We start from the raw sequence: 27,491 nt of genomic DNA, 5'->3' as shown, positions 1-27,491 counted from the left end.
GAACCCTCTTTGGAGAACTCTGCAATTATAATTCTCCTGTATGTGGGTCCCCAACCTGGGGGTATGGGACTTGGCTATATTGCAACTGTGCTCTCCTACCCATCTGGTTGTGATTTCTTCTTAATATCTTTTGTCATGGAGGATCTTTTGGTCGGTTCTGGTCCTTCCAAAGTGTGAACTTTGGAAGCTAAATAGAACAAGTCAACTGTAAAAAGATAATTTATGAGAGAATCACAAATAGGAACACTGACTGGATATTAGTATGAAAGAATTATTGCTGAATTTTTTAAAGTGTGATAATGGCATTATCTCTTGGAGGTACATAGAAAAATATTTACAGATGAAATAAGATATCAGAAATTGCCTTAAAATAACCCAGTGATATGAGTGTGTGTAGAGGAAGTGAGGGTGGGGTAAGAGATGATGCAACACCATCCATGAGCTGATAATTTTTGAAGCTGATGGGGATGTAGTTCATTATACTATTTTCTCTATGTGTGTTTAAATTTTTCCACTGAAGGGGCAAAAAGCAGGTATGAAAAGTACCTTGCCAGAGCAGCAGCTCAGTAAATGACTGTTTTTGTAATCTAACAATGAACAAAGTGTGCTTTAGAGAGATTAAGTCACTTACCAAAAGTCACACAGGTTTGGCAAACACCACGGTCTGCTTCTCAGAGTCCTATGTGTAGGCAGCCCATTTGGCAGCTGCGATAATCATAAAAGCCATAAAAATCATAAAATCATAAAATTCAACTCATTGAAATTGAATTTTTATTCCAAAGACTGTAATGGGTAGAAAGACAACAGCCAAAATTAAAAACAACTGGCTTAACTGGAAATTAGAAGTATTGATTTGCAGGAGAGCAAACAGTGGGTGACGGCCTTGGCACTCTAATAACTGTTATAACCAAGAAAGCATAAAAAAAAATGTGCTGATATATAATATGGGTATGCAGCATTTACAGCAAATAACAGGAAGAAAGGAAGACAGAAAGAAAAGGAAAAAAAATCTACAAAACCCCCAAACTAAGAAATTAACAATTAAGAACACAGTGGGTAAATACTTTTGGTAGCAAAATTTTCACAGTTCTTAAAATGGGAGTCTCCAAAAGTACTGAAGTTCAAAAGCTAAAAAACGGAAGAGGAAATAGTTACACTGGCTTAGAAGAGCCGCCGCCTGTCACAAAGATGACCATCAGTCCTAGTTCCAAACACAGTGATAACCGGTGAACCTGACCAACCGAAGAGAGGCCGACTGGCGGGCACTGACGTCACTGATTGTACAAACACGCTGGACCATTTGTCACTAACAGCTACTGCTCCTCCTGACTGATGCCAAGGCTGCCTTTCTGCACCTCGAGTTCCTCGGCACTGACCATTGACGGGTCAATAGCTGCGTATTTGGTTCCATGGAATTGAAGCAAATGTATCTGTAGAAATGCAGAATGATTATTTTAAACATCACTGTTGTATATTGATAATTTCTACTCCTAAATTACAGAGTACTCAGAGAAGGACCAAGACTAAGGTATGAGGTTAAAAGGTAAAAACTACCACATATAAAATAAGCCACAAGGAGATACTGTACATCACAGGGTATATAGCCAATATCTTACAATAACTTTAAATGGAATATAATCTGTAATCTAAAAATGTTGAATCACTACATAGAACACATGAAATTAACATTATAAACCAACTATGTATGTGTTAGTCGCTCAGTTGTGTCTGCCTCTTTGAGACTCTGTAGACGATAGCTTGCCAGGCTCTTCTGTCCATGTAATTCTCCATGGAATAATACTGGAGTGGGTTGCCATTCCCTTTTCCAGGGAATCGTCCCGACCCAGGGATTGAACCTGGGTCTCCTACATTACAGGCAGATGCTTTACCATCTGAGCCACCAGGGAAGCCCAAAAAACCAATTATACCTAAATAAAAATAAACATACAAACACTGAAAAACTAGAGTAATACTGCTGCTGCTGCTAAGTCGCTTCAGTCGTGTCTGACTCTGTGCGACCCCAGAGATGGCAGCCCACCAGGCTCCCCCGTCCCTGGGATTCTCCAGGCAAGAACACTGGAGTGGGTTGCCATTTCCTTCTCCAATGCATGAAAGTGAAAAGTGAAAGTGAAGTCGCTCAGTCGTGTCTGACTCTTCGCGACCCCATGGACCGCAGCCCACCAGGCTCCTCCGTCCACTAACTAGAGGAAAATTAGAAAACAAAAAGTCAAAAATCATTACGTAACCAGTCTTTCTGGGCAACTACATATTCTTACTAACATTTTAAATTGCAGCATGCTGCTTCTCAAGCAGGTGTTTACCCTCCTCCTCTGCTGCTAGGAATCAGGTCCTTCCCATCCTCTGCTGTTCTAATACCATAATGACTGTCTCTGGGAATCAGGTTGCTTTGTATTTACAATCCTCTCCTTAGGATCTATAGCCACATGTGGATGACAGGATCAAAGAACATGACTGGTTTTTTAAGGCTCTTGATACTATTTGCCAAATTGCAAAGCAGCCATTTCTCACCACTATTCTAATACCAGTTTAGGCAGGTATTTGAAGAGGTGGTGTGTGTTAGATTGTGTGTATGTTTTAATGCATTAAAATTAGACCAAGAAGTCATGGGTCAAAAAAATTGAAATCATTCCAAGCATCTTTTCTGACCATAATGTATTAAGATTAGATCTCAATTACAGGAGAAAAACTATTAAAAATTCCAACATATGGAGGTTGAACAACACACTTCTGAATAACCAACAAATCACAGAAGAAATCAAAAAAGAAATCAAAATATGCATAGAAACTAATGAAAATGAAAACACAACAACCCAAAACCTATGGGACACTATAAAAGCAGTGCTAAGAGGAAAGTTCATAGCAATACAGGCATACCTCAAGAAACAAGAAAAAAGTCAAATAAATAACCTAACTCTACACCTAAAGCAACTAGAAAAGGAAGAATTGGAGAACCCCAGAGCTAGTAGAAGGAAAGAAATCTTAAAAATTAGGGCAGAAATAAATGCAAAAGAAACAAAAGAGACCATAGCAAAAATCAACAAAGCCAAAAGCTGGTTCTTTGAAAGGATAAATAAAATTGACAAACCATTAGCCAGACTCATCCAGAAGCAAAGAGAGAAAAATCAAATCAATAAAATTAGAAATGAAAATGGAGAGATCACAACAGACAACACAGAAATACAAAGGATCATAAGAGACTACTATCAGCAATTATATGCCAATAAAATGGACAACGTGGAAGAAATGGACAAATTCTTAGAAAAGTACAATTTTCCAAAACTGAACCAGGAAGAAATAGAAAATTTTAACAGACCCATCACAAGCACGGAAATTGAAACTGTAATCAGAAATCTTCCAGCAAACAAAAGCCCAGGTCCAGACGGCTTCACAGCTGAATTCTACCAAAAATTTCGAGAAGAGCTAACACCTATCCTACTCAAACTCTTCCAGAAAATTGCAGAGGAAGGTAAACTTCCAAACTCATTCTATGAGGCCACCATCACCCTAATACCAAAACCTGACAAAGATACTACAAAAAAAGAAAACTACAGGCCAATATCACTGATGAACATAGATGCAAAAATCCTCAACAAAATTATAGCAATCAGAATCCAACAACACATTAAAAAGATCATACACCATGACCAAGTGGGCTTTATCCCAGGGATGCAAGGATTCTTCAATATCCGCAAATCAATCAATGTAATTCACCACATTAACAAATTGAAAAATAAAAGCCATATGATTATCTCAATAGATGCAGAGAAGGCCTTCGATAAAATTCAACATCCATTTATGATAAAAACTCTCCAGAAAGCAGGAATAGAAGGAACATACCTCAGCATAATAAAAGCTATATATGACAAACCCACAGCAAACATTATCCTCAATGGTGAAAAATTGAAAGCATTTCCCCTAAAGTTAGGAACAAGACAAGGGTGCCCACTTTCACTGCTACTATTCAACATAGTTCTGGAAGTTTTGGCCACAGCAATCAGAGCAGAAAAAGAAATAAAAGGAATCCAAATTGGAAAAGAAGAAGTAAAACCCTCACTGTTTGCAGATGACATGATCCTCTACATAGAAAACCCTAAAAACTCCACCAGAAAATTACTAGAGCTCATAATGAATATAGTAAAGTTGCAGGATATAAAATCAACACTCAGAAATCCCTTGCATTCCTAAACACTAATAATGAGAAAATAGAAAAAGAAATTAAGGAAACAATTCCATTCACAATTGCAACGAAAAGAGTAAAATACTTAGGAATATATCTAAAAAAACTAAAGACCTATATATAGAAAACTATAAAACACTGATGAAAGAAATCAAAGAGGACACTAATGGAGAAATATACCATGTTCATGGATTGGAAGAATCAATATAGTGAAAATGAGTATACTACCCAAAGCAATTTACAAATTCAATGCAATCCCTATCAAGCTACCAGCGATATTTTTCACAGAACTAGAACGAACAATTTCAAGATTTGTATGGAAATACAAAAAACCTCGACTAGCCAGAGCAATCTTGACAAAGAAGAACGGAACTGGAGGAATCAACTTGCCTGACTTCAGGCTCTACTACAAAGCCACAGTCATCAAGACAGCATGGTACTGGCACAAAGACAGAAATATAGATCAATGGAACAAAATAGAAAGCCCAGAGATAAATCCACACACCTATGGACACCTTATCTTTGACAAAGGAGGAAAGAATATACAATGGAGTAAAGACAATCTCTTTCACAAGTGGTGCTGGGAAAACTGGTCAACCACTCGTAAAAGAATGAAACTAGATCACTTTCTAACACCGCACACAAAAATAAACTCAAAATGGATTAAAGATCTAAATGTAAGACCAGAAACTATAAAACTCCTAGAGGAGAACATAGGCAAAACACTCTCCGACATAAATCACAGCAGGATCCTCTATGATCCACCTCCCAGAATTCTGGAAATAAAAGCAAAAATAAACAAATGGGATCTAATTAAAATTAAAAGCTTCTGCACAACAAAGGAAAATATAAGCAAGGTGAAAAGACAGCCTTCTGAATGGGAGAAAATAATAGCAAATGAAGCAACTGACAAACAACTAATCTCAAAAATATACAAGCAACTTATGCAGCTCAATTCCAGAAAAATAAACGACCCAATCAAAAAATGGGCCAAAGAACTAAATAGACATTTCTCCAAAGAAGACATATGGATGGCTAACAAACACATGAAAAGATGCTCAACATCACTCATTATTAGAGAAATGCAAATCAAAACCACAATGAGGTACCACTTCACACCAGTCAGAATGGCTGCGATCCAAAAATCTGCAAGCAATAAATGCTGGAGAGGGTGTGGAGAAAAGGGAACCCTCCTACACTGTTGGTGGGAATGCAAACTAGTACAGCCACTTTGGAGAACAGTGTGGAGATTCCTTAAAAAATTGCAAATAGAACTGCCACATGACCCAGCAATCCCACTGCTGGGCATACACACCAAGGAAACCAGAACTGAAAGAGACACGTGTACCCCAATGTTCATCGCAACACTGTTTATAATAGCCAGGACATGGAAACAACCTAGATGCCCATCAGCAGATGAATGGATAAGAAAGCAGTGGTACATATACACAATGGAGTATTACTCAGCCGTTAAAAAGAATACATTTGAATCAGTTCTGATGAGATGGATGAAACTGGAGCTGATTATACAGAGTGAAGTAAGCCAGAAAGAAAAACACCGATACAGTATACTAACACATATATATGGAATTTAGAAAGATGGCAATGACAACCCTGTATGCAAGACAGCAAAAAAGACACAGATGTGTATAATGGACTTTTGGACTCAAGAGGGAGAGGGAGAGGGTGGGATGATTTGGGAGAATGGCATTGAAACATGTATACTATCATGTAAGAATCGAATCGCCAGTCTATGTCTGATGCAGGATACAGCATGCTTGGGGCTGGTGCACGGTGATGACCCAGAGAGATGTTATGGGGAGGGAGGTGGGAGGGGGGTTCATGTTTGGGAACACATGTTCACCCATGGTGGATTCATGTCAATACATGGCAAAACCAATACAGTATTGTACAGTAAAATAAAGTAAAAATAAAAATTAAAAAAAAAAAAAGAAGAAGTCATGGGACTTCAGACTGACTCTATTTTAAGTCTGGTGTCCTGACTGAATTCCTTGAATCTGGGAGCCAAGGTTCCATGGTACCAAATGGCTACTTCAGTGTGTGAGTTCAGGCCTGTGGTTCATAGAAAAGGGAGAGTGGGCAGATAGTCACCCAGGTGTCTCTACTATGCTTGAATTCTATAAATTATTCATGGAGACCACCTTTATCAAGTTAGTGCTTCATTCCTACAGAGAATTCTATAGTTCTCTCTCTCCACCACCAAAAAGCTTTATGTTTCAAACCATAGACTCTGGGGTCAAAGTGCTCTGGGTCCATACTAGGGCCTACCTGTACATAGAGATTCACCTCTGCACTTCTGCACAGGTATGGGAAATTGCCTCCTGTTTTAAGGTGAGCCCTCCGGGCATTAGGATACAGTTTGTACATTTCTTCTTTAGCTTCAGTTGAAAGTGCACTCTGGTCAAACACCTTTAAAATAATATGAGGACAAAACTGTTATTTCAATGTGTTCTTTTCACATTAAGCGAAGTGTCCCCCCAAGCACTCCTTTCAGGAGACATGGCTGAACCTTTCTGAAGCCTGGGCCACCACCTTCTGCTCATCCTTAGTGACTCTAACTCCAAAGTAAGAAGCCCAGATTTTACTGCCAAATGTCTTTTGCATTGTTTAGGGGAAAAAAATTCTACCATGAATTTCATTTGTCCTCAAAGATAGTTAATTAAATTAACAGAACATTAATAGAAAACAATCACTGAAAACACCAATTTCAAAAAGATCATGAAACCCCAAAAGAACTTAGTATTAATTTAAAAACAGTTATATGTATGATATGCTCTGTGAAAATAATTATCTAAAAAATTAAGAATATTAGATAAAAAGTCCAGGCCCTTTTCTGGGGGAGCCACTGTTGGAAGTTTGCAATATATGACTCAAGAAACTTATAATACTCACATAAATTTATGTTCAAACTCATGCAAAAATTATTCAAATAAGACCAAAAAAAAAAAAAACATGAAAATAAAGATAGGTGCGTCTCCACCCTGCTAAAACTTCTAGACATTTTAAGTGACCATGTACTTAAGTGGTGAGCATAACTTTGAAAGTGCGGGCAGAGCAAACGCACTGTGAGGACCATGTATTTCTTTGACAGTATTGGCAAGCTTACTCTGTGTCATTGTAAATGCTGGAATGTAGCAATTATAATAGAAAATGGTAAGTTATTGTACATGTTCGTAATAATTTCCTGATAAAAATCAGTTTTTAATTTAAATACCATATTACTTGCATTTAGGAATAAATCTATTGTGAGACAGTTATATGATTAAAATAAAAAGTCAAAGCCACAGTGAGATACCACTTCACATTCATTAGGGTGACCATTATTTTAAAAAAACAACCGAAAATAACAAGGATATTGGCGAGGATATGGAGCAATTGGAGACCGTATGCACTGCTCATGGGAATGTAAAACGGTGTGGCCCCCGTGGAAGATGGTAAGGCAGTCCCTCTAGGAGTTAAACAGAATTATCAAATGATTCAGCAATTCCACTTCTAGGTATGCACCACCCAAAAGCATTGAAAATAGAACCTTGAATGTGTATTTGTGGCAATATTTACAGCAGCATTATTCACAATAGCCAAAAGGTGGAAACAACTCAAATGTCTATCAACAGATGAAAGGATAAACAAACTGCGGTATATACATACAACGCAATATTACCCAACTGTAAAAGGGAATGGTTTTTAAAATTTTTAATTTATTTTTAATTGGAGGATAACTGGGTATTTTTAACATATGCTTTAACACGGATAAAGCTTAGAAATATGCTACATGAAACAAGCCAGATACATAAGGATATTTATATGATTCTACTTACATGAGGTACCTAGAACAGGTAAATTCATACAGACAAAAAAGTAGGACAAAGGTTACTAGGGTCTCTAGGGGGAACGGTGAAGGAAGAGTTATTGTTTAATGGGTACAGAGTTTCAGTTTGGGATGATGGAAAGTTCTGGAGATGGATAACAGTGGCAGTTGGACCACACTATAAATATACTTAATGCTACTGAAATGTACACTTAAGAGTAGTTTAAATGGTGAATTTTGTTATGTGTATTTTACTACAATTAAAAAACATGTAAGAAGCAAGCTTTTGTGTTAACTAGACTTTATGGAATTCTGGCACCTTCATTTTGCTGCCCAGATTTGTAACAGCTTAAAAAGAACAGCAAAGCAAACCAAAAGGGGTAAGGACTACCATGTTTGTTTAAATTTATTTTTATTTCAATGGTGTTATTCCTTCCAGGAAAAATACAGGATAAGCAATAAAAGATTTTTTTTGAAATTGAGAAAGCTGTGTGGGGGGCAGGTGGTAAAAACAAATTCAAGGCAGTGTTTGAAGCAACACTGAAAAATCGTAAAATGATTTGTGAGGTGGATCTTGACATGTACATATAAAAAAGGTAAAGCATCTGTTTCACTTAAAGTAAACTTACATCCATAATGGTTACAGGGATGTCCCGAATTTTATGAGGTTCCACATAAGAATTTTGACAATTCAGGGTAAGTCTTGAAGCCAGTTCACTCTGACCCAAACTTTCCAGCTGCAGGAAAAAACACAGTTAAAATTTTTTCAAAAAAATTTTTTTCACATTTACATTAAATCCACAGATAATATCCTATTTATAAAGGTGGCATTATGTGTGGTAGGGCCAGTAAGTTAACCTCTGAGGAGACACAATGTATTTGAGACCATAACTGGGCCCTGGAAGTGGTGATATTTTCCTGTTTTGGGCACCTGGCCTTCCACAACCCTCAACCTGAGCTGCCTCTTCAACCAGGTGCCTGTGGGCAGCAAGCCCATTCCATAGGCTTAATGAAGACAGAGAAACATTTCAGTGATCTTAGAGCTGGAAGAGGCCTCAGAAAAAATATCTATCCAGTAGTTCCTAAATGCACATCTACAAACTTGCTCCATCACACTGACCTGGGGAGGTAGAAGTGAAGGAGTTCCCAGAGCGCTTGGCCAGGGATTCCAGTTCAAGGTCTAGTGTGAGGCCTTAGAATCTGTATTTTTTTAATTTCCCCAAATGATTCTGATAAATTATTCAGCAGCCATAATATCCATTTGGATGTATTAAAGTTAATGTGGAAAAATGCTTAACAAACACCTCTAATACACACTGAGCGAGACAGGTATTTCTCAGGAACCAAGAAGACATGAAAATTCCCGGGTCAAGGTGTCCCCTCCCCAAGGTCATGATCCTTACCCTGTCTACCATGAAATCAATGGCATCAGCCATCATAGGGTCCACTGGGCCAGAGGAAAAGTTCCCAAGAACTATTTTTTTAAGCATAAATGATGGCATCAGCCAAAAGCTGTAAAAAACAAACAAAAAAACTGACATTTAAACTTACAAGACTATACATGAGTGGCAAGTATTCATTCAATATTGAATCTCTGTATTAGCTAGGCATCTGGGATTTAGAGATTTAAAAAACCCAGTCTCTTCCTTCAAAGAGCTAGTTTTGAAGCATCTAGTTTTTATAAATGCTTTCTCAAGTTCCCAAAGAGTTATGGTTTCATATGATCAAACTTTTGAGGATTGGGAATAATTATAAGCAATATTTCAAAATGCCTTTATTGAGATAAACATTCTGATAATTCCAAGATTTAATTTTCTAGTTGGTCTTATTTTCAATGGCTAAACTACTTGTGGAAAACTGAACACTTACTATATTAATCTGAAGGTTTATATCACCCTTTGATTAACATTAAAGGATAGATTTCAAAATAGTAAAATCACAGAGTTATTATACCTACTATTGCTACTAGTGGATTCTTGGGCTAATTCAAGGCAATTCAGTCTTCATGTATTTCTATATGTGATCTTTAGTTAAGAGTTTACTCCATTAATTACATTGGGAGCCCTTATATAGGATAAACATGAATTTTTTTAAACCTATGCTGAAAATAACTTATAAAAGGTACAGACCACCTTCTGATGTACATTCTCAGTAAACGTCCCTCATAAGGACCAGTTAGCCATCTTTCAGTCACCTTCAATGATCTAAGTTCTCTACTCCAACCCATCCCAACAGCTTCTTAACTTCTGAAGGGGATGCTGCCTGGGTGTTTTCTGTGTGTGAGTGGGAGGGGTGGTCATCCTCTTGGCTCTGTTCACCCCTGAAGCCTCTGTGTGGCACATAGTAAGTACTCAGACATTTGATAAAAAATTCCTGATACGCAAGAGCACCAAGTGGGGGAAATCTTGGCTTCTGACAATCAAAACAACATGAAAAAATCGTCAAAAAGAACGATTTTTGCATCATATTGACATGAAGTATCTGTCTAATGCATACAAGAAATTGCTGCACAAATGCTGAGTAAACAAGTGAGAAAACATCAGGAAACATTTTTTAAAAAATCAGAATGCAATAGTAAATAGTTGTGAAAACCATGAAAACAATGTTTACCTAGAACATTTTGTGAAAACCAATCTGATCACTCAGGTAAGTTAAGTCAATAGGCTACTTTTGGGGGGTAGAGCCTAGCCTTGCTAGCAATGAAAGAAATATAGTGAAGTCAGCTTTAAGGTACCATTAGATATCTATAAAACTAATTCAAACGATAAAATCAATGAAGGGATGGCTCAGAGAAAGCAGGTACCCCACTGGTTGCCTTGCAAAACATTCTGCCCTCTCCATCTTTCTAAAAAGCAGACTAATGTACAAGTGCCAGCGAACTAAACAGTCTCTCCATTTCGGGGAACCTATCTCAAGGAAATGACCCAGAAAGAGAAGAACAAAAGTAATTTACACACAAAGATTTACAGTAGAACCTGATGAAAAATTGAGAGGAGCCCAAGGTCTTAAAAGAACTGTAACAGTCATTACACAGAACTCTGTACACAAAATACTAAGTGGAGCAAGCAGAACACAGTCTCAGTGAGATAAGCACTGAAGGGAAACTGTAAAGGCATGGGAGCCATAATACACAAAGCCAGGCGGCGATTTAGAGTAACGGGAACCACTGAAGTTAGAATTCTTTCAATTCTTTTCCTTTGCAAGGGTGACTGTTTCTAATGCTAAAAGCCAGGATGGTTTCAGAAGGCAAAAGTATATATGGCCCCTCCCTCCCTAATGCTTCAAAAAAACCAAACATCACCATTTTCAATTCCACTGGAAATAACAAAACTGTTGGTCGAAGGTGTACATTCTTACCTGTTTGCGGTCCATGTTTGGTTAAAGATAGAGGTGTCGCTGAAGGAATTGCAGAGGATGAGGGAGTGGACTCTGGGAGATTTGTGAGTGTATTCAGCAAACTTTTGGGCCAAAAAGCCTCCCAAAGAAGCCCCAAAGAGATGAACCTAATTGGAAACAAACACAAGGATCCTAAAAACAATGAAGTATCAAAAAACTGTTTTAATTATCACCAACCACAGAATATAATGTTATCACCAGTAATTAGACTGAAATATTTACAGCAGTTAGAAGTTTAGGAAATACTGTATTTAAATGCAATGTCTATACCCTGTCAAGAAACAATACAATGGTGCATAAGTTATAGTAGTTAAAAAAAAAAATTATTTCCAGATTATATTAGAAAATGAAACTACTTTGCAGTTTCTGTTTAAGAAAACAGAAATTTTAATTCGGTAATTCAGTATTTCCACTCCTAGACATGTATTCAAGAGAACTGAAAACATCTGTCTACACGGAAATTTGTGTAAGAATGTTCATAGCAACATCCCTCATAATAACTAACCAGTGGAAAACAAATCAAGTGATGAATGGGTAAATAAAATGTGTTTCATCCATACAATGGGATTTTATTTAACAATTAAAAAGAATGAATTATTGATAGAATTTGCAACATTGATGAACCTTGAAAATCTCGTGTGAAGTGAAAAAAGCCAGTCACAAAAGACCACAAATTACATCTTTATATTTATATAAAATATGCATAACAGGCAAATCCACAGACAGGGCTCCAGGGAGGAAGAAGGGTGGTGACTGCTAAGTACGGGGTTTCTTTTTGGGGTGGAAAAAATGTTCAAAAATTGACTGTTGTGATGATTGCACATATCTCTGAATATATTAAATAACAGTGAATTATACACTTTAAAAGGGTAAACTGTATGGTATGTGAATTCTAGCTCAAAAGAGCTGTTATTAAAAAATAAAAGACAACACTAGACAATGATGTAAATATTATGTTAAAATCACATGTGAAAAAAATAAATAAAATAAATAAATAAAATCACATGTGAGTAACTAGTTTTAAGGTACTCACTTTATCCAATTGTAAATGGTCTAAAAGTTTTCTGAATCCGTCACAGAATTCAAGGTGGTCCCAATAAACTGGATACTGCAACTAGAATATAACAAGTTTTAAATTTATTTTTAAAACTGTAAAAGTAAAATACAATTCATATGTATCTGAAAAATTTAGGGCTCTCACAACAGTGTTTCTCATTTGCTCAATCTCTGCTCCTTTTTCAAAACATGGGAAAATAAGCTCTCATCTTATTCTAGACTTCAAAATTCCAATTTTATCTAACAGAACAATTAAAAAAATAAAAATAAAAATCACACTCTAGTGATACTACATATACAACAATTTCAATTCACATCAATTGAATCCTTTCCAAATAGCTAAGAAACTCTGAGGTTCAAGGGTGAACAATCTTGAGAAGAGGAGAGTACAAATGCAAGACATTAGAAATGCATTTGAAATTAAGAGACCAGCACTTAGAACAATATTGTGTGTGTGTGTGTGAGAGTGTGTGTGTGTATAGAGAGAGACAGAGAGAAAGAGAGAGAGCGAGAGAGAGCACGCTATATCAAAACCTCATGGTAACTGCAAACCAAAAATCTACAATAGATACACATAGAAAAGAAAAGTTGATCCAAACAAAACACTAAAGATAGTCCTCAAATCGCAAGTGAAAGTATGTTAGCCACTTGGTCATGTCCAACTCTTTGTGACCTCATGGACTGCAGCCCCAGACATCTCTGTCTATGGAATTCTCCAGGCAAGAATACTGGAGAGGTCAAAAGAGAAAAAAAAGAGGAAGAGGAAAAAATGACCTATAAAACCACATCCAAAACAATTAACAAAACAGCAATAAGAACATACATATCGATAATTATCTTAAATGTAAATGGATTAAATGCTCCAACCAAAAGACACAGACTAGCTGAATGGATCAAAAAACAAGAACCAGGGCTTCCCTGGTGGCTCAGTGGTAAAGAATCCACAAGAAGAACTACCACAGTCAGAAGCCCATGAACCACAACTAGAGAGTAGCCCCTGCTTGCTGCAACTAGAGAAAAGCCCACGCAGCAATGAAGGACCCAGCACAGCCCAAAATAAGCAAGTTAATAATAATAAATACCCATTTATACGCTGTCTATAAGAGATACACTCACATCCAGGGACACATACAGACTGCAGCTAAAAGGATGGAAAAAGGCATTCCAAGCAAATGGGAATCAAAGACATCTGGAGGAGCGATACTCTTGTCAGACAAAATAGACTTGAAAATAAAGACTGTTAAAAGAGACAAAGAAGGACACTACATAATGATCAAGGGGTTAATCCAAGAAGAAGATATAACAATTGTAAATAAATATGCACCCGACATAGGAGCACCTCAATATACAGGCAACTGCTTAAAGGAGAAATCAATAGGAGCACGATAATAGTGGGGGACTTGAACACCCCACTTACATCAATGGACAGAACATCCAGGCGGAAAATCAATACGGAAACACAGACCTTAAATGACACATTAGACCAAATGAACTTAATTGATATTTATAGAACATTCTATCCTAAAGCAGAACATACATTCTTCTCAAGTGCACATGGAACATCCTCCAGGACAGATTACATGCTGGGCCACAAAGTGAGCTTTGGTAAATTTAAGAAAATTGAAATCGTATCAGGCATCTTCTCTGATCACAATGCTATGAGATTATAAGTCAACTACAAGGAAACAAAACTGTAAAACAAAACAAAAACAAACAAGTGAAAGCTCAACAGTATGTTACTAAACAACCAATGGATCACTGAAGAAATCAAAGAGGAAACAAAAAATACCTAGAGACAAATGAAAATAAAATCACAATAATCCAAAACTGATGGGACACAGCAAAAGCAGTTCTAAGATGGAAGTTCACAGCAATACAATCTTACCTCAGGAAACAAGAAAAGTCTCAAACAACCTAACCTTACATCCAAAGCAGCTAGAAAACGAAAAAATAAAAAAAAATCTAAAGTAAGTAGAAAGAAGGAAGCCATACAGATCAGAGCAGAAATGAAATAGAGACAAAGAGAACAATAGAAAAGGTCAATGAAATTAAAAGCTGTTTCTCCGAAAAGATAAACAAAATTGATAAACCTCTAGCCAGTGTTCTTGCCTGGAGAATCCCTGCGACAGGGAAGCCTGGTGGGCTGCCGTCTATGGGGTCGCACGGAGTCGGATACGACTGAAGCAATTTAGCAGCAGCAGCAGCAGCAGCAGCAGCCAGACTTGGAGAAGGAAATGGCACCCCACTCCAGTACTCGTGCCTGGAAAATCCTATGGACGGAGGAGCCTGGTGGGCTACAGTCCGTGGGGTCTCGAAGAGTCCGAGAGGACTGAGCGACTTCACTTTCACTTTTCACTTTCATGCATTGGTGAAGGAAATGGCAGCCCACTCCAGTATTCTTGCCTGGAGAATCCCAGGGACAGGGGAGCCTGGTGGGCTGCCGTCTATGGGGTCGCACAGAGTTGAACATGAATGAAGTGACTTAGCAGCAGCAGCAGCAGCTAGCCAGACTCAAGAAAAAACAGAAGGCTCAAATCAATAAAATTAGAAATGAAAAAGGAGAATTAAATGGACACAACAGAAATACTAAGGATAATAAGAAACTATTACACACAACTATATGCCAATAAAATGAACAATGTAGAAGGGGACAAATCCTTAGAAAGGTACAGTCTTCCAAGACTGCACCACGAAAAAATAGAAAACATGAATAGACCTATTATAAGAGATGGGGACTATGATTTAGAAACTTCCAACAAACAATAGTCCAGGATCAGATGGCTTCACAGGTGACTCTATCAAGCATTTAGAGAAGAGTTAACACCTATCCTTTTAAAACTATTCCAAAAAATTGCAGAGGAAGGAACACTCTCAAATTCATTCTATGAGGCCCCCATCACCCTGATACCAAACCAGACAAAAATTTCACAAAATAAGAAAATTACAGGCCAATATCACGGATAAACATAGATGCAAAAATCCTCAAAATACTACTGAATCCAACAATATAATAAAAGATCATACACCATGATCAAGTGGGGTTTATCTCAGGGGTTCAAGGATTTTTCTATATTCACAAATCAATCAGTATGATACATCATATTAATAAATTGAAGAATAAAAACCACATGATCATCTCAACAGACGCAAAAAAAAGCTCTTGACAAAACTCAATACCCATTTATGATAAAAACTCTCCAGAAAGTTGGCATAGAGGGAAATTACCTCAACATAATAAAAGCCATATATGACAAACACACAGCTAACATCATACTCAATGGTGAAAAGCTAAAGGCATTTCCTCTAGGGTCAGGAACAAGACAAGGATATCCAGTCTCACCACTTTTATTTAATATAGTTTTGGAAGTCCTAGCCACAGCAATTAGAAAAGAAAAAGAAATAAAAGGAATCCAAACTGAAAAAGAAGAAGTAAACTGTCACTGTTTATAGATGACATGTTATTATACATAGAAAATCCTAAAGATGCTACCATAAAACTACTAGAGCTCATCAACAAATCTGATAAAGCTGCAGGATACAAAAATCTGTAAAATTTTTATTTCTGTAGATACAGAAATATGCTGCATTTCTATACATTAACAAGGAAAGATCAGAAAGAAAGAAGGAAACAATCTCATTTACCATCGCATCAAAAAGAATAAAATATCTAGGAATAAACCAACCTAAGCAGGCAAAAGACCTGTACTCTGAAAAGTATAAGATACTGCTGAAAGAAGCTGAAGATGACACAAACAAATGGAAAGACAGACTATGTTCTTAGATTGGAAGAATCAGTATTGTCAAAATGACTACTATCCAAGGCAATCTACAGATTCAATGAAATCCTATTAAATTACCAATGGCGTATTTCATAGAACTAGAACAGAATTTAAAAATTTGTATGGAAACACAAAAGACCCCAAATAGCCAACATAATTCTGAGGAAGAAAAATGACACTGGAGGAATCTGGCTCCCTGACTTCAGACTATACTACAAAGCTACAGTAATCAGAACAGTATGGCATTGACACAAATTCAGAAATATAGATCAGTGGAACAGGATAGGAAGCCCAGAAATAAACCAACATGCCTATGGTCAATTAATCTATGACAAAGGAGGCAAGAATACACAATGGAAAGGCTGCTGAGAAAACTGGACAGCTACATGTAAAAGAATGAAATTAGAACATTCATTAGAATGTTCTAATGAAATCAGAATATCCTCTAACCACACACAAAAATAAACTCAAAATAGATTAAAGACCTAAATGAAGACTGGATAGCATAAAACTCTTCAAGGAAAGCATAGGCAGAACACTCTTTGATATAAATTACAGCAATATCATTTTGGATCCACCACCTACAGTAACGAAAACAAAAATAAACAAATGGGACCTTAAAAGCTTTTGCAGAGCAAAGGAACAATAAACATAATGAAAAGACAGCCCACAGAATGGAAGAAAATATTTGCAAACGAAACAACTGACAAGGGATTAATCTCCAAAATATACAAAACAGCTCATGCAGCTCAACAGCAAAAAAAACAAAAATAAAAAAATGGACAGAAGATCTAAATAGACAGCTCTCCAAAGACATACAGAAGGCCCAAAAGCACATGAAAAGATGCTCAACACTGCTAATTATTAAAGAAATACAAATCAAAACTACCATGAGGTATAACCTCACATCAGTCAGAATGGCAATAATCAAAAAGTCTACAAACAATAAATGCTGGAGAGGGTGTGGAGAGAAGGGAACCATCATACACTATTGATGGGAATGTAAATTGGTATAATCATTATAGAGAATAGTATGGAGGTTCCTTTAAAAACTAAAAATAGAACTACTATTTGAATCAGCAATCTCACTCCTAGGCATATATCTGGAGAAAATCATAATTCAAAAAGATACATGCACCCCAATGTTCAATGCAGCACTATTTACAATAGCCAAGACATGGAAGCAACCTAAATACCCATTAACAGAGGAATGGATAAAAAAGATGTGCTACATGTATACAATAAAATATTACTTAGCCATAAAAAAGAATGAAAGTATGCCATCTGCAGCATCATGGACCTAGAGATTGTCATAGTAAGTGAAGTAAGTCACGAAGAGAAAGATAAATATCGTACGACATTACTTATATGTGGAATTTCTTTAAATGATATAAATGAACTTATTTACAAAACAGAAACAGACTCACGGACTTCAAAAACAAACATCATTACCAAAGGGGAAAGGTTGGGGGAAGGACAAATTACAAGTTTGGGATTAACATATATAGATATATAGTAGTGTTACTACATATAAAATAGATGTATTATAGCACAGGAAACTCTACTCAATATTCTGTAATAACCTATATGGGAAAAGATTCTGAAAAAGAATGGATATATGTATAACTGAATCACTTTGCTGTACACCTGAAACTAACACAACATTGTAAATCAACTATACTCTAATATAAAATAAAAATTTTAAATTAAAAAAATTTGTGTTCTAGTTGTATACAACTTAATATACACACAAACAATTGAGTATGAGTAAACCTGGAAATGTGAACAAGGTTGGTGGATTATATTAACATCAATATTGGCTGTGATATTCTACTACAGTTTTATAAAATGTTACTATTGGGAAAAACTGGGCAAAGTATATAAGGGGTATCTCTCTATTATTTCTTACAACTGCATGGGAATCTAGAATTATTTCAATAAAAATGTAAATGAAAAAAGGATCCATGCATTTTTAACTGCAAGATACTAACAGATGTCTAGTAAAATTTCAGAAATCTCCTGGCACTTTGATCAAATCTTAAGAACGAAGTGATTTTGAAGACACTGCTATCTTTTTACTTGATTCTTTATCTAGGTAAGAAATAGGGAATGCCCACATCAGGAAGCTTGAGGGCAAGAAGAAATATCCAGGCAAAAGGCAAGGCTGTGTGCCCTGTCAGTTTAGAAGAAAAAACATGCTGTCTGCTTTGAAGAACGCTCAAAAGTGAGACAGACAGCTGGGGGGCTGCTCAGTCTCCCTCTCCCTGGCCAACCAACAGTGATCACCTAGACACAAACTGTCACCACTTCAGTTGCAAAGGGCGAGGATGAGGGCAGCTACCAGCCTCCTCTCCTAAAATGCTGTCCACAGAGAGGGATTACTGAAAACCCAGAACAAGGGAGGATTACGTGGCAGGGTTTCCAACACACCATATGAGGAATGGTTAAAGAATCTGGAGAGATTTAGCTGGAGAAAACAAGACCTGGGGGGGAAAGTCAGCAGGCAGCCAAAAGTAACTAGTTTTTTCAAAAAAGAGCAGGGCTGTCAGGAGGGAGAGGTGCTGCATTTGTCTTGTGTGACAGCAGTTGGTGGTAGCCCCAGTGGAATTTTCAGTTTCCTTCTGAGAGAAGAGCCTGGGTCCACGTTTTCTCTCCTCTAGGCAGTAAATAAAATGTATACCAACAGCAGTACTCCCATGGGGAGTACCATTTACGTGTTAATATTCTAGGTCCCAGAAAACAATCGCCAGCTCCAAAGCCAGGGCCTCTGCCTCGGGGAAGTTAGGAAACCGAAGTCCACAGTCCTGACCTAGTCAAGGTGTGCCAAACACTCTATGGTGAGCAACAGCGCCTTCCCACCTACGCCCTCCTCCCAGAGAGGGAGATTAAAGAATGATCAATGCAAAACTAGATTTAGACCAAACTCAGTGATAACAATTAGAAACAAAAAACTTGTTGACCAAACGTGAAGAATATGAGCTAATGAATGAACCTCACCTCACCTGTTAAAGACTCACCTTTAGCAAGGTTTCAGTACCCTTTGCTGCTCCCAAGCAATGATGGAATAAAAGGGGGGAGGAAATGGGGTCAGATTCACCCTCTGCTGCCTACTGGCTGTGTGACCCTCAGCCATCTCTAAAATGTCCAGACCTCAGCCTCCTCATCTATAAACAAGAACAATGCTTCCTACCAGTCAGACTGATTCAGGAAATGCATGTCCAAGCTGAGGGCAGGAAAAGCTTCGATAAAGGTTTGTCTCCTCTGCACCTCCGTTTGTTTTCAAACCACACCACCTTCCTTCAAAAGAACTCCCTTTCACATTTTAAAAATGAAAAACGGTATTTTACAATAAGAAACATGCCCCTTACTATACTCAGAAACAGAAACATACACACACACAAAATCAGAAAATGTGGACCTGCATTGTTATCCTAAATCAGTAATACTTACAGCTATAACCCGGTAACCCCATCCAGTCAAAGCCAAAATCTGCCGGAAAAATACATCCGCAGTTCCACTGACGGGAGGGAGAAATATGAGAGGACACCTGATATTTCTGGGGCCTGCATCGTACAGCGACCAGATCTTACTATCATCATCATCCACAATAATCTGGAGGGAAAGTTATAAGAAGAAAATGAAAAATCTCATGGATTTGATTTTACATATCAATAGTTATTTCGACACCATGATTTCGCTGACAATTTTAATACCACTGTCTTGGTGGCTTACACACTAAGGTGGGGATCACACCAGACCAGTACATATAATAAACAGCCTTGTCTCCTTTTCCTTCTTCGGAACTGACACAGTCCATGGAACTGCTTTATACTTTTCCCGAGAGCTCCTTTTTCTCTCAGCTTGGGATTTTCCTTTCCAGTCATGATTATTTGAAGTTTATTTTGTTTACCATTAAACAGTAAACTCTGCGCATGGCATCTTAATTCTTCCCCATATTTCTGGCTGTGTGTGTGCATGTATGCATGTAAGAGGTGGACAATTTGCAGAGTCATTCTCCAGGGCTGGCCCAGAGGGCTGGCTGGGATCAGCAGGGTTAGTGTGTGAAAGGGGAGACGAGAGAAAGAAAAGACTCCAGGCTCTGAGGATAAACTGGGTTGAGACGGGACCACACGTTGAGATGCTTCAGGAGCCTGATCTAGCCCAAGCCTCTGAGACAGAGACCTCTGCTAGAGAGAAGGGATGAGGCAGGTGTAGGTGTCATTGTCCCCAGAGAGTATTTCAAACTCTCTGGTGTCAGGTGTGGGGAATGGGCTCAGAGGAAAACTGGATTTTTGGGGAAAAGGGGATGAGAAGGAGGAAGGTCATCAGAAACCTTCCTCATTTAGTGGCTTTTGACCCAGTAAGGGAAAAAGATGAGCAGTACATGAGCTGAGACAAATCAGGCATTCAGCACAGAGTCTGGCAGATACTGAGTGTTCAATAGTGTCAAAAGTGTTAGCTACAGTATGCACTGCACGATAGCTAATTTTTGTTCTCTTTGGCTGACTTTTTGGTGCTATTTGGAAAAGTACATTAACTGCTTGAACTTATGCCAATGTAAATCAATACTTATCCTACTTTTACATTAAAAGGTTCAAGGTTCTATTTTTTTTCTTCTTCGGCCATGCCATGTGGCATGCTGGATCTTATTTTCCCGACCAGGGGTCAAATCCATGCCCCCCTGCATTAGGAGCATGGAGTCTTAACCACTGGACCACCAGGGAAATCCCAAGGTTCCATCTTCTGAGAGCTCCAAGTTGGCAGTGCTGTGGGGCCTATGTGTCAATGTGGGTGGCAGCATGCTAACTGGAGTCACTCAGCAGACGAACAGGGCAGGGCAAAGTCTAGAGGGCCCTATCCAATACTTTCTGGACTTCCACAAGTGACAGTGTATCTCATGATTATGTTTTTGCCCTTTGGATTCTGCCACTCATATTTTTGCTTTTCATGTTTCTTTTTGCTGTGATTGTAGTAAAAAATCTTAGTGACCTTTGATAGTGCATCCAGTAAATTTCAACCTTCTAGTAATAAAACATGAGATATGATATTCAGATTTCTGAAATTAAAATCTAGCACCATGAAATTTCAAGCAAACTTTTCATCACTTGTGGACCAAACTGACCAAAGGAGAACACTACATCAGTGAAACTACTTCCTACAACTACTTCCAAGTATATTTCGATAAGTTTGTGTTGCTTTGGGTCAAGTGATTAGCTTGCTGAATGAGTTCATCAAGAGGAGCCCATGTGAATTACTTGAGGGGATGGGACTCCAGTGGCTATTCTTCTAGCACAGACAACGGTTCCTGGGGTAGCAAGAAGAAAGGTAGGTTCCCTTTGCTAAGCTGCCAAGTAGCTCTGGCTTTGAAGCCAGATAATTTGATTTTAACCCAAACTCTACTAGACTATGTGACTTTAACATGTTAACCTCCATGAACCTTGGTTTTCTCATCTGTAAAATGGGCACATCACTACCCACTTTGTTAAACTGTTGAAATAATTAAGATATTTGGGGACTTCCTACAATAGTGAAAGGTATTCTGTCTATATGTGGAAACTCTACCTCAAATTTCTACAGGAAGAGTAACTCTGTTATTAACTCAAACTTACATGCTACTTCCACAGCTATCTACCCTGACAAAATAATTTTAACAGAAACACAGATGATCTTCAGATCACAGTACTGTAATACTTCTGCAAGGGGATCAGCAAAGATTTCATTCTGACACAACTTTTGTCAATGTGATCCCCAAGCATTTGGGATTAATTTGAGACTCACAGACAACAGGCTTCAACATAAGTGTTTAGGGTTTTTGGACAACCCAGGCAAATAAAGTTTATGAAAGATGACTATGGCAGAATGAGTACAGATTATGGCAAACAGAGGATCTCTAATGTAAATCTTCAATCTTGAAGAACAGAAAAATGGTTTCTAATAGAATCTAACTGCACTTACTGTACAGGTGCTATTGCTTACGCTTTCCACCAAACTATACAGAGGAGTACACGTATTCCTGCTTGCTTGAATATGTAAAAGCAACTGTAAAATAATGAGTACAGTCATTCTTGCTTTTACTCTTGAATGAATCTCAAAAGTTGAGTATACTTGACAGGGAAGGGGCTGAACGTTATGTTCTGCAATCCAGTCGTGATATTTGGCAATAACCTTTACTCTCAAACACTAGTAAGACATAATGTCTAAATCACACATGAAAAACAATACAAGATTTTTCAAAGAAGAGTTGTAGTAAAACCATACATACCTTTTTAAGGGGGACTGTACTTCTAAACCAGTTATAATCAGGAGAGACTTTAATCTCTCCCATGGTTAGCTGAAATGGAGGTTAACCCTGAAATAAAAGCATGTGATGTTTCACGTCAAGAATTCATGTTTACATCAGAACTAAATGTAGAATCTGGTCTGGTTCTACCAACAATACTTTAAAAGGTATAACCGAGGAAATGGGCTGTTTTACCTTGTCGGCATATACTAAAACTACACAAAACAATTGGTGAAACCCTATAATCATAGAGCAAGCAAAAAGTACCCTGAGAGAGAATTATTCTAACCCCCTTAGTTCCTCCAAAAGAGGAATCTGGTCTAGAAAATGTTAACGACTTACCCAAGATCCCATAGCCATTGCAAAACCAGGACCAGACAGGACAGTCTTTCCTGACACCTGACTGCCCGTCCTAGTTACGTGACTCCAAATGCAGTAGAATAACCTGTCTTTCAACAAAACCTTAAGAATCTATGTTAATAAAGATGTTCCTGTCTGGCAGAATTCTAGGGAACAGTTCCACACTAGAAACAGGAGTTCATGTAAGCCTGCTTCCCCATAAATTCATAAAATGCCATAAATCTAACTCTAGAAGGAGAGACAGCTTCAGAAACACACATAGATTGTAATGCAAAACACAGGAAAAACTTGCTGTTCATATGGATGTGGTGTAAGTGATATAATACACTCTGAAAGATCCATGATAAGGTACCAGAACATTCCTGAAGGCACAATAACTAGCAACAAAATAAAACATGTGCCTTTAAAACACAGGTGGTCTTCTATTGTGAGATTAGTGATTTCCAGCTTTTATAGTTCTATGACCTGGGAAAAGTCACTGACCCTTCGGGGACTTGTTTTCTCATCCAGGATTGTTTCACTACCCTCTCCCTAAAGTGCAGAATAGTGCTTCATACACAGCAGGCATTAGCTGTCGACTAAATGAATGACTACATCCTAAGCAGGCCAAACTAGTCAATCCTAGAATCCCTTTTAACCTGGGTACCTATGAGTGTTACATTGGCCAGGCATACTCAACTTAAAGCTGCCCGTTTGCTTAAAAATCTATGTTGTGTCGTAACAGGAACTTGAAAATTATAGTTCCTTGTTGCAGATTCTTATTGCCAGATGAAGAAATTCTAATCACTGGTTTGGAAGGACTCAAATGCTCCTTTGCACCATGTCCTCTACTGCAGCACAAGCCTGGGTTTTCCTAGCAGGGCTAGGATGAGTTTGAGACCCTAGGACTTAAGTCTTAGGCTTGACTGTGAACTGAGAACTTAGAGGGGCTTTTCTGGGCTGGTCAGGTGCCAGGGATTCTTAAGCCAATGAATCTTCCTCTTTGGCCCTCCACATCTGCTCCCTCAGAACACAGGGCACTCAGCAATCTCAACTGTTACCTCTAGCCTTGGGGGTTACTAAACTGACCCCCAAGGAGATGGTAAATGTAGACATCCAATATTAACCTAGGTTTACAACCTTGACACTGTAATAATTGGCCTTTTCTTTCAAGGCTGGGATGGTTCTGAGGAAAGTTTATTGAAATCTTCAGTGGTTCTAAAATATGAAGAAAATCATCAGCCAGTATTATACAGACAATCAATGTGCATGGATGTAGTCCTTATCCATACTGAAATAAAGAAAATCATTCTTTGCATACCCATTTTCTCTTTACAAATATTAACATGTTAAAAAACTGAAGCCATTTGAACTACAGCCTTTCTCTAAGCTGCTCACTGCTTTTAACTGAAAGCAACTGGCACATATAGTTAATTCTGGAAAATTTTCTATCTGGACAGACTTGAACTATTCCTATGTCATCTAACTATTGCCTAATCAAGACATTTTCTAGTATACAATTACTATAAACAATCACTATTCTACAGGAGGAAATATCAAAAACATGTTTAGAAAAAAATCCCTACTCAACAGATCAGAACAGAACACCTACTCAAAACACTTTGGCTACCTAAAGTCAGAAATTTTGCTTCTAGATTCACCACACTTGGGATAAAATAAATGATTCATAGTTTGGAATCAGTTGTAACATACAAACCAAACTATCATACAAATATACACACACACACATTGTACACAGACATACACACTCACTGTCATTCACTTCTTCCCTCAGGAGTAAGTAGAAAGAGGTTCCTTACCACAGTCTTCAGTACTATCCACAACCACTCAATATTATAACATTTATTTTATAACCAATCTCACTGGTTAGAGAGATTCCACCGAACGGTGACTAAATTTTTATAGAAGCAAGTGATTTGAACACTTGTGCTAGTTTGGCAGTACATGAAAGGTAAGACAGATACCAAATGTTGCATATGACCAACTGACATTCAAGAGGGAAAAAAAACTGCTGCAAAGGGAAAGCAGCTGTGAGTGGTATGAAAAGGAATTTTGTTCTCCTAGCTCTCTTTCATCCACTACAAGGGAATACTTTTCCAAGTCACAAGGGGAACATTCTGCATATGGCAAAAAAAAAAAAAAAAAGGTTCACTGAGACTGTGATCCAACTGATCGGTATTAAATAAGAAAGAATGTGGACCAGAAGCTCAACGCTGATTTGATCTCTCACAATTCTTCACAAAAACAAAAGCACCTGTTCATGCTGCTGGGAAATGGGTGGCAGGAATTTTCCCTTCATCTTGCTTAAGGAAACCCCCTTCTCAGAGAGCTCTAGACACACAGTCCTCTCTGGCCCTTGTGCTGCTCCAGGATAAAATTGCCAGTTTTCAGTGTGCACCAAGAATTCCATGCACTTCTCCATCAAGGTTTCACCAGAACCAGACACTTTACAGTCCACTTATCCCTCAGGATTTCAACAGACCCTGCCAATTCACAGCCAATGAAATCGCCTTTACAAATGTTTAAGTCATCTAACCAGTTCAACTAGTCAGAGATTTTCTGATCCTTTTCCTCAATCATATGCTCTACATACGGACAATCTATGATTCTTACTGACACAAGCAACAGCGAAATATTAGAACCTAAGGGTCTCTGGATGATGCCATTGGCTGTTTAATGCAAGTCTCCTTACCTCACCACACCAATACAGAGCTATTCTTTTTTTAGGTTTCCTGGGGGGAAGATTTATCCTTATCTTCAGAAACTTTATTATCTTCTAAACCTCATGGGAGGAAAAGCTGACTACTTGACATTTTGACGGTCACATCTCATCTTGCACCCTGTCTTAGTACTAAAGCTTTTGGAAATTTGCACACAGCTATTTAATTACCCCTCGGTCTCTTGAAGCTCTGTGCCAAGAAGAGCTGGAACATTGTAGGTGGAGACAAAGAAGCAGCATAAATGCAGAATTCAGGACTCCCGAGGACAAGGAGAAGAGGAAAGGAGACAGCTTAGCCCTGCCACTTTCCTCACACTTGGCCCGTGCTCAGCAATGACAAAGGCATTTATCACTTTCAGGCTTGAGGTGCAATCTCCAAAATAACTAGTCTGCTCAGAGTTCTTCAAAGTTTACAGGAAAAATGCGTTCCTGGGCTGTAGCAGTGTAGCCCCAGTATGGGATTACAGGAGTATGTCCAGGTCAAGTACCCGACCCCCCTACCCCAGGCGAACCACACACAGATCTCCACCTTCTTCCAGCCCCACGGGTGACAGCCACACAAAGGCAGGGTCACAGGCACACCGATCACCCCCATGAACTCAGACACGACCTTAGACACACACAGGGACGTGCAATCACGTGCATGATCACATGAGCCGACCCACTCAGGGCCACACTCACAAAGTCACACCGACAGAGGCAGCCGTGCTCGCTACAAACCACTCTCACCTGCTGCCACAAACATCATACACCCAGATCCCAGGCTTCCCAGGACACCTCCCACCCCTCACCTGCCGTGGCCGCCCCCAGGTCCCTGTCCCTCCTCCCAAGGCGGCTCTTCCCTCCAGAAAGGGGGCCGGCCTCGGAGGCTGCTGGGGCCCGGGTTGGGGCTGGAGGCCTGAGCGCTCAGTATCTGTAAGCGCCGCGAGCCGCGGGGGCACGCTGGCGGGCCGGCCTCCGAGGGGCGGGGCGCGCGGCAGAGCGAGACTGGACCGCCGCCCTCCGTCCTCCGGAATTGTTCTCGCAGCTAGCGCGAGCCGCGAGCTTCCGGGTTCGGAGGGGTGGGGCCACGTCGCGAGGAAGGGGTGGAGCTGCGTGACTCCGGCGGTCACCATGGCGACGGGGCGGGTTGGACCACAGGGTGAGACTTCGACGACCTCCCTACATCCTGCCGGCTGCAGAGTTGGCATCTGCTCTGGCGGGGGCGGGGGCGCCGGGAGGAGGCCCAGAGAGACTCAAGGGTCAGTTCTAGGTCACTCATGTGACGTGAGCACCAAGGGAAAGGTTGTGGGACTGGAAGAAAGGGGCGCCTGACCCTTGGGACCTGCCTCGCCTGCAGTTCGCGGCATAAAGCTTTGAGGGAACTCCTTTAGGTTACAGGCTTTGATTAACAGGGCTTTGTATACTCTCTTTTCTTGACAAGATTTTTTTTCCTTTGGCACGGCCACAAATGCCCCCCATAATCCCCCACTGTAACACCTTCACCTCCCTTTCCAGGCTTGTGCTGAGGTCTTGGGAATTTCCAGGAACAGCTCCCGCTGACTCGCCAGCTCCTTCATCACTTTCCCTTAAAGGAATAGAGAATGTTCATATATTTATTAACATTATTAACACGGTTCAACAGTACATAAACAGTGAAATTCCAGATGTTTAAGCTAGATTTAGAAAAGGCAGAGGAACCAGAGATCAAATTGCCAACATCTGCTGGGTCATGGAAAAAGCGAGAGAATTCCACAAAAATATCTACTTCTGATTTATTGACTATGCCAAAGCCTTTGACTATGTGGATCACAACAAACTGGAAAATTCTTAAAGAGATGGGAACACTAGACCATCTTACCTGAAGAAATCTTACCTACAGATTTCCTAAGAAA

General features: G+C 38.9%; 1 protein-coding gene across 2 annotated transcripts; it reads right to left on the bottom strand.

The window, feature by feature from the left end:
• On the bottom strand, nucleotides 749-26,692 carry SPG21 (spastic paraplegia 21 (autosomal recessive, Mast syndrome)). Of its 2 annotated transcripts, none has more exons than XM_018053661.1 (9): nucleotides 26,409-26,692; nucleotides 22,521-22,607; nucleotides 19,709-19,870; nucleotides 12,457-12,537; nucleotides 11,385-11,530; nucleotides 9,431-9,539; nucleotides 8,657-8,764; nucleotides 6,488-6,628; nucleotides 749-1,430 (listed from the first exon to the last, which is right to left on the bottom strand). In XM_018053661.1, exons 2-9 carry the CDS (start codon nucleotides 22,581-22,583, stop codon nucleotides 1,314-1,316), a joined length of 927 nt encoding a protein of 308 aa, XP_017909150.1. In that variant the 5' UTR covers nucleotides 22,584-22,607; nucleotides 26,409-26,692; the 3' UTR covers nucleotides 749-1,313. The 2 variants fall into 2 exon arrangements, with proteins under 2 accessions (XP_017909150.1, XP_017909151.1); XM_018053662.1 differs by lacking the exon at nucleotides 26,409-26,692 and adding an exon at nucleotides 24,698-24,780 and having other exon boundaries at nucleotides 758-1,430.

Source organism: Capra hircus, chromosome 10 (assembly GCF_001704415.2).
Source record: "Capra hircus breed San Clemente chromosome 10, ASM170441v1, whole genome shotgun sequence".
In the NCBI taxonomy this organism is placed as follows: Eukaryota; Metazoa; Chordata; class Mammalia; order Artiodactyla; family Bovidae; genus Capra; species Capra hircus.
The sequence above is the reverse complement of the archived record's forward strand: the minus strand, read 5'-3'. Positions and strand labels throughout refer to the sequence as shown.

What these genes read in the sequence shown, in the direction of transcription:
- SPG21 (XM_018053661.1), bottom strand. Translation starts at nt 22,583, where the DNA reads ATGGGAGAGATTAAAGTCTCTCCTGATTATAACTGGTTTAGAAGTACA. An exon ending in CAAACATGGACCGCAAACAG is followed by an intron (nt 9,540 to 11,384) that starts GTAAGAATGTAC and finishes TGTTTTTTACAG; the next exon opens with CTTTTGGCTGATGCCATCAT. An exon ending in TTGATTTCATGGTAGACAGG is followed by an intron (nt 8,765 to 9,430) that starts GTAAGGATCATG and finishes TTTTTCCTGCAG; the next exon opens with CTGGAAAGTTTGGGTCAGAG.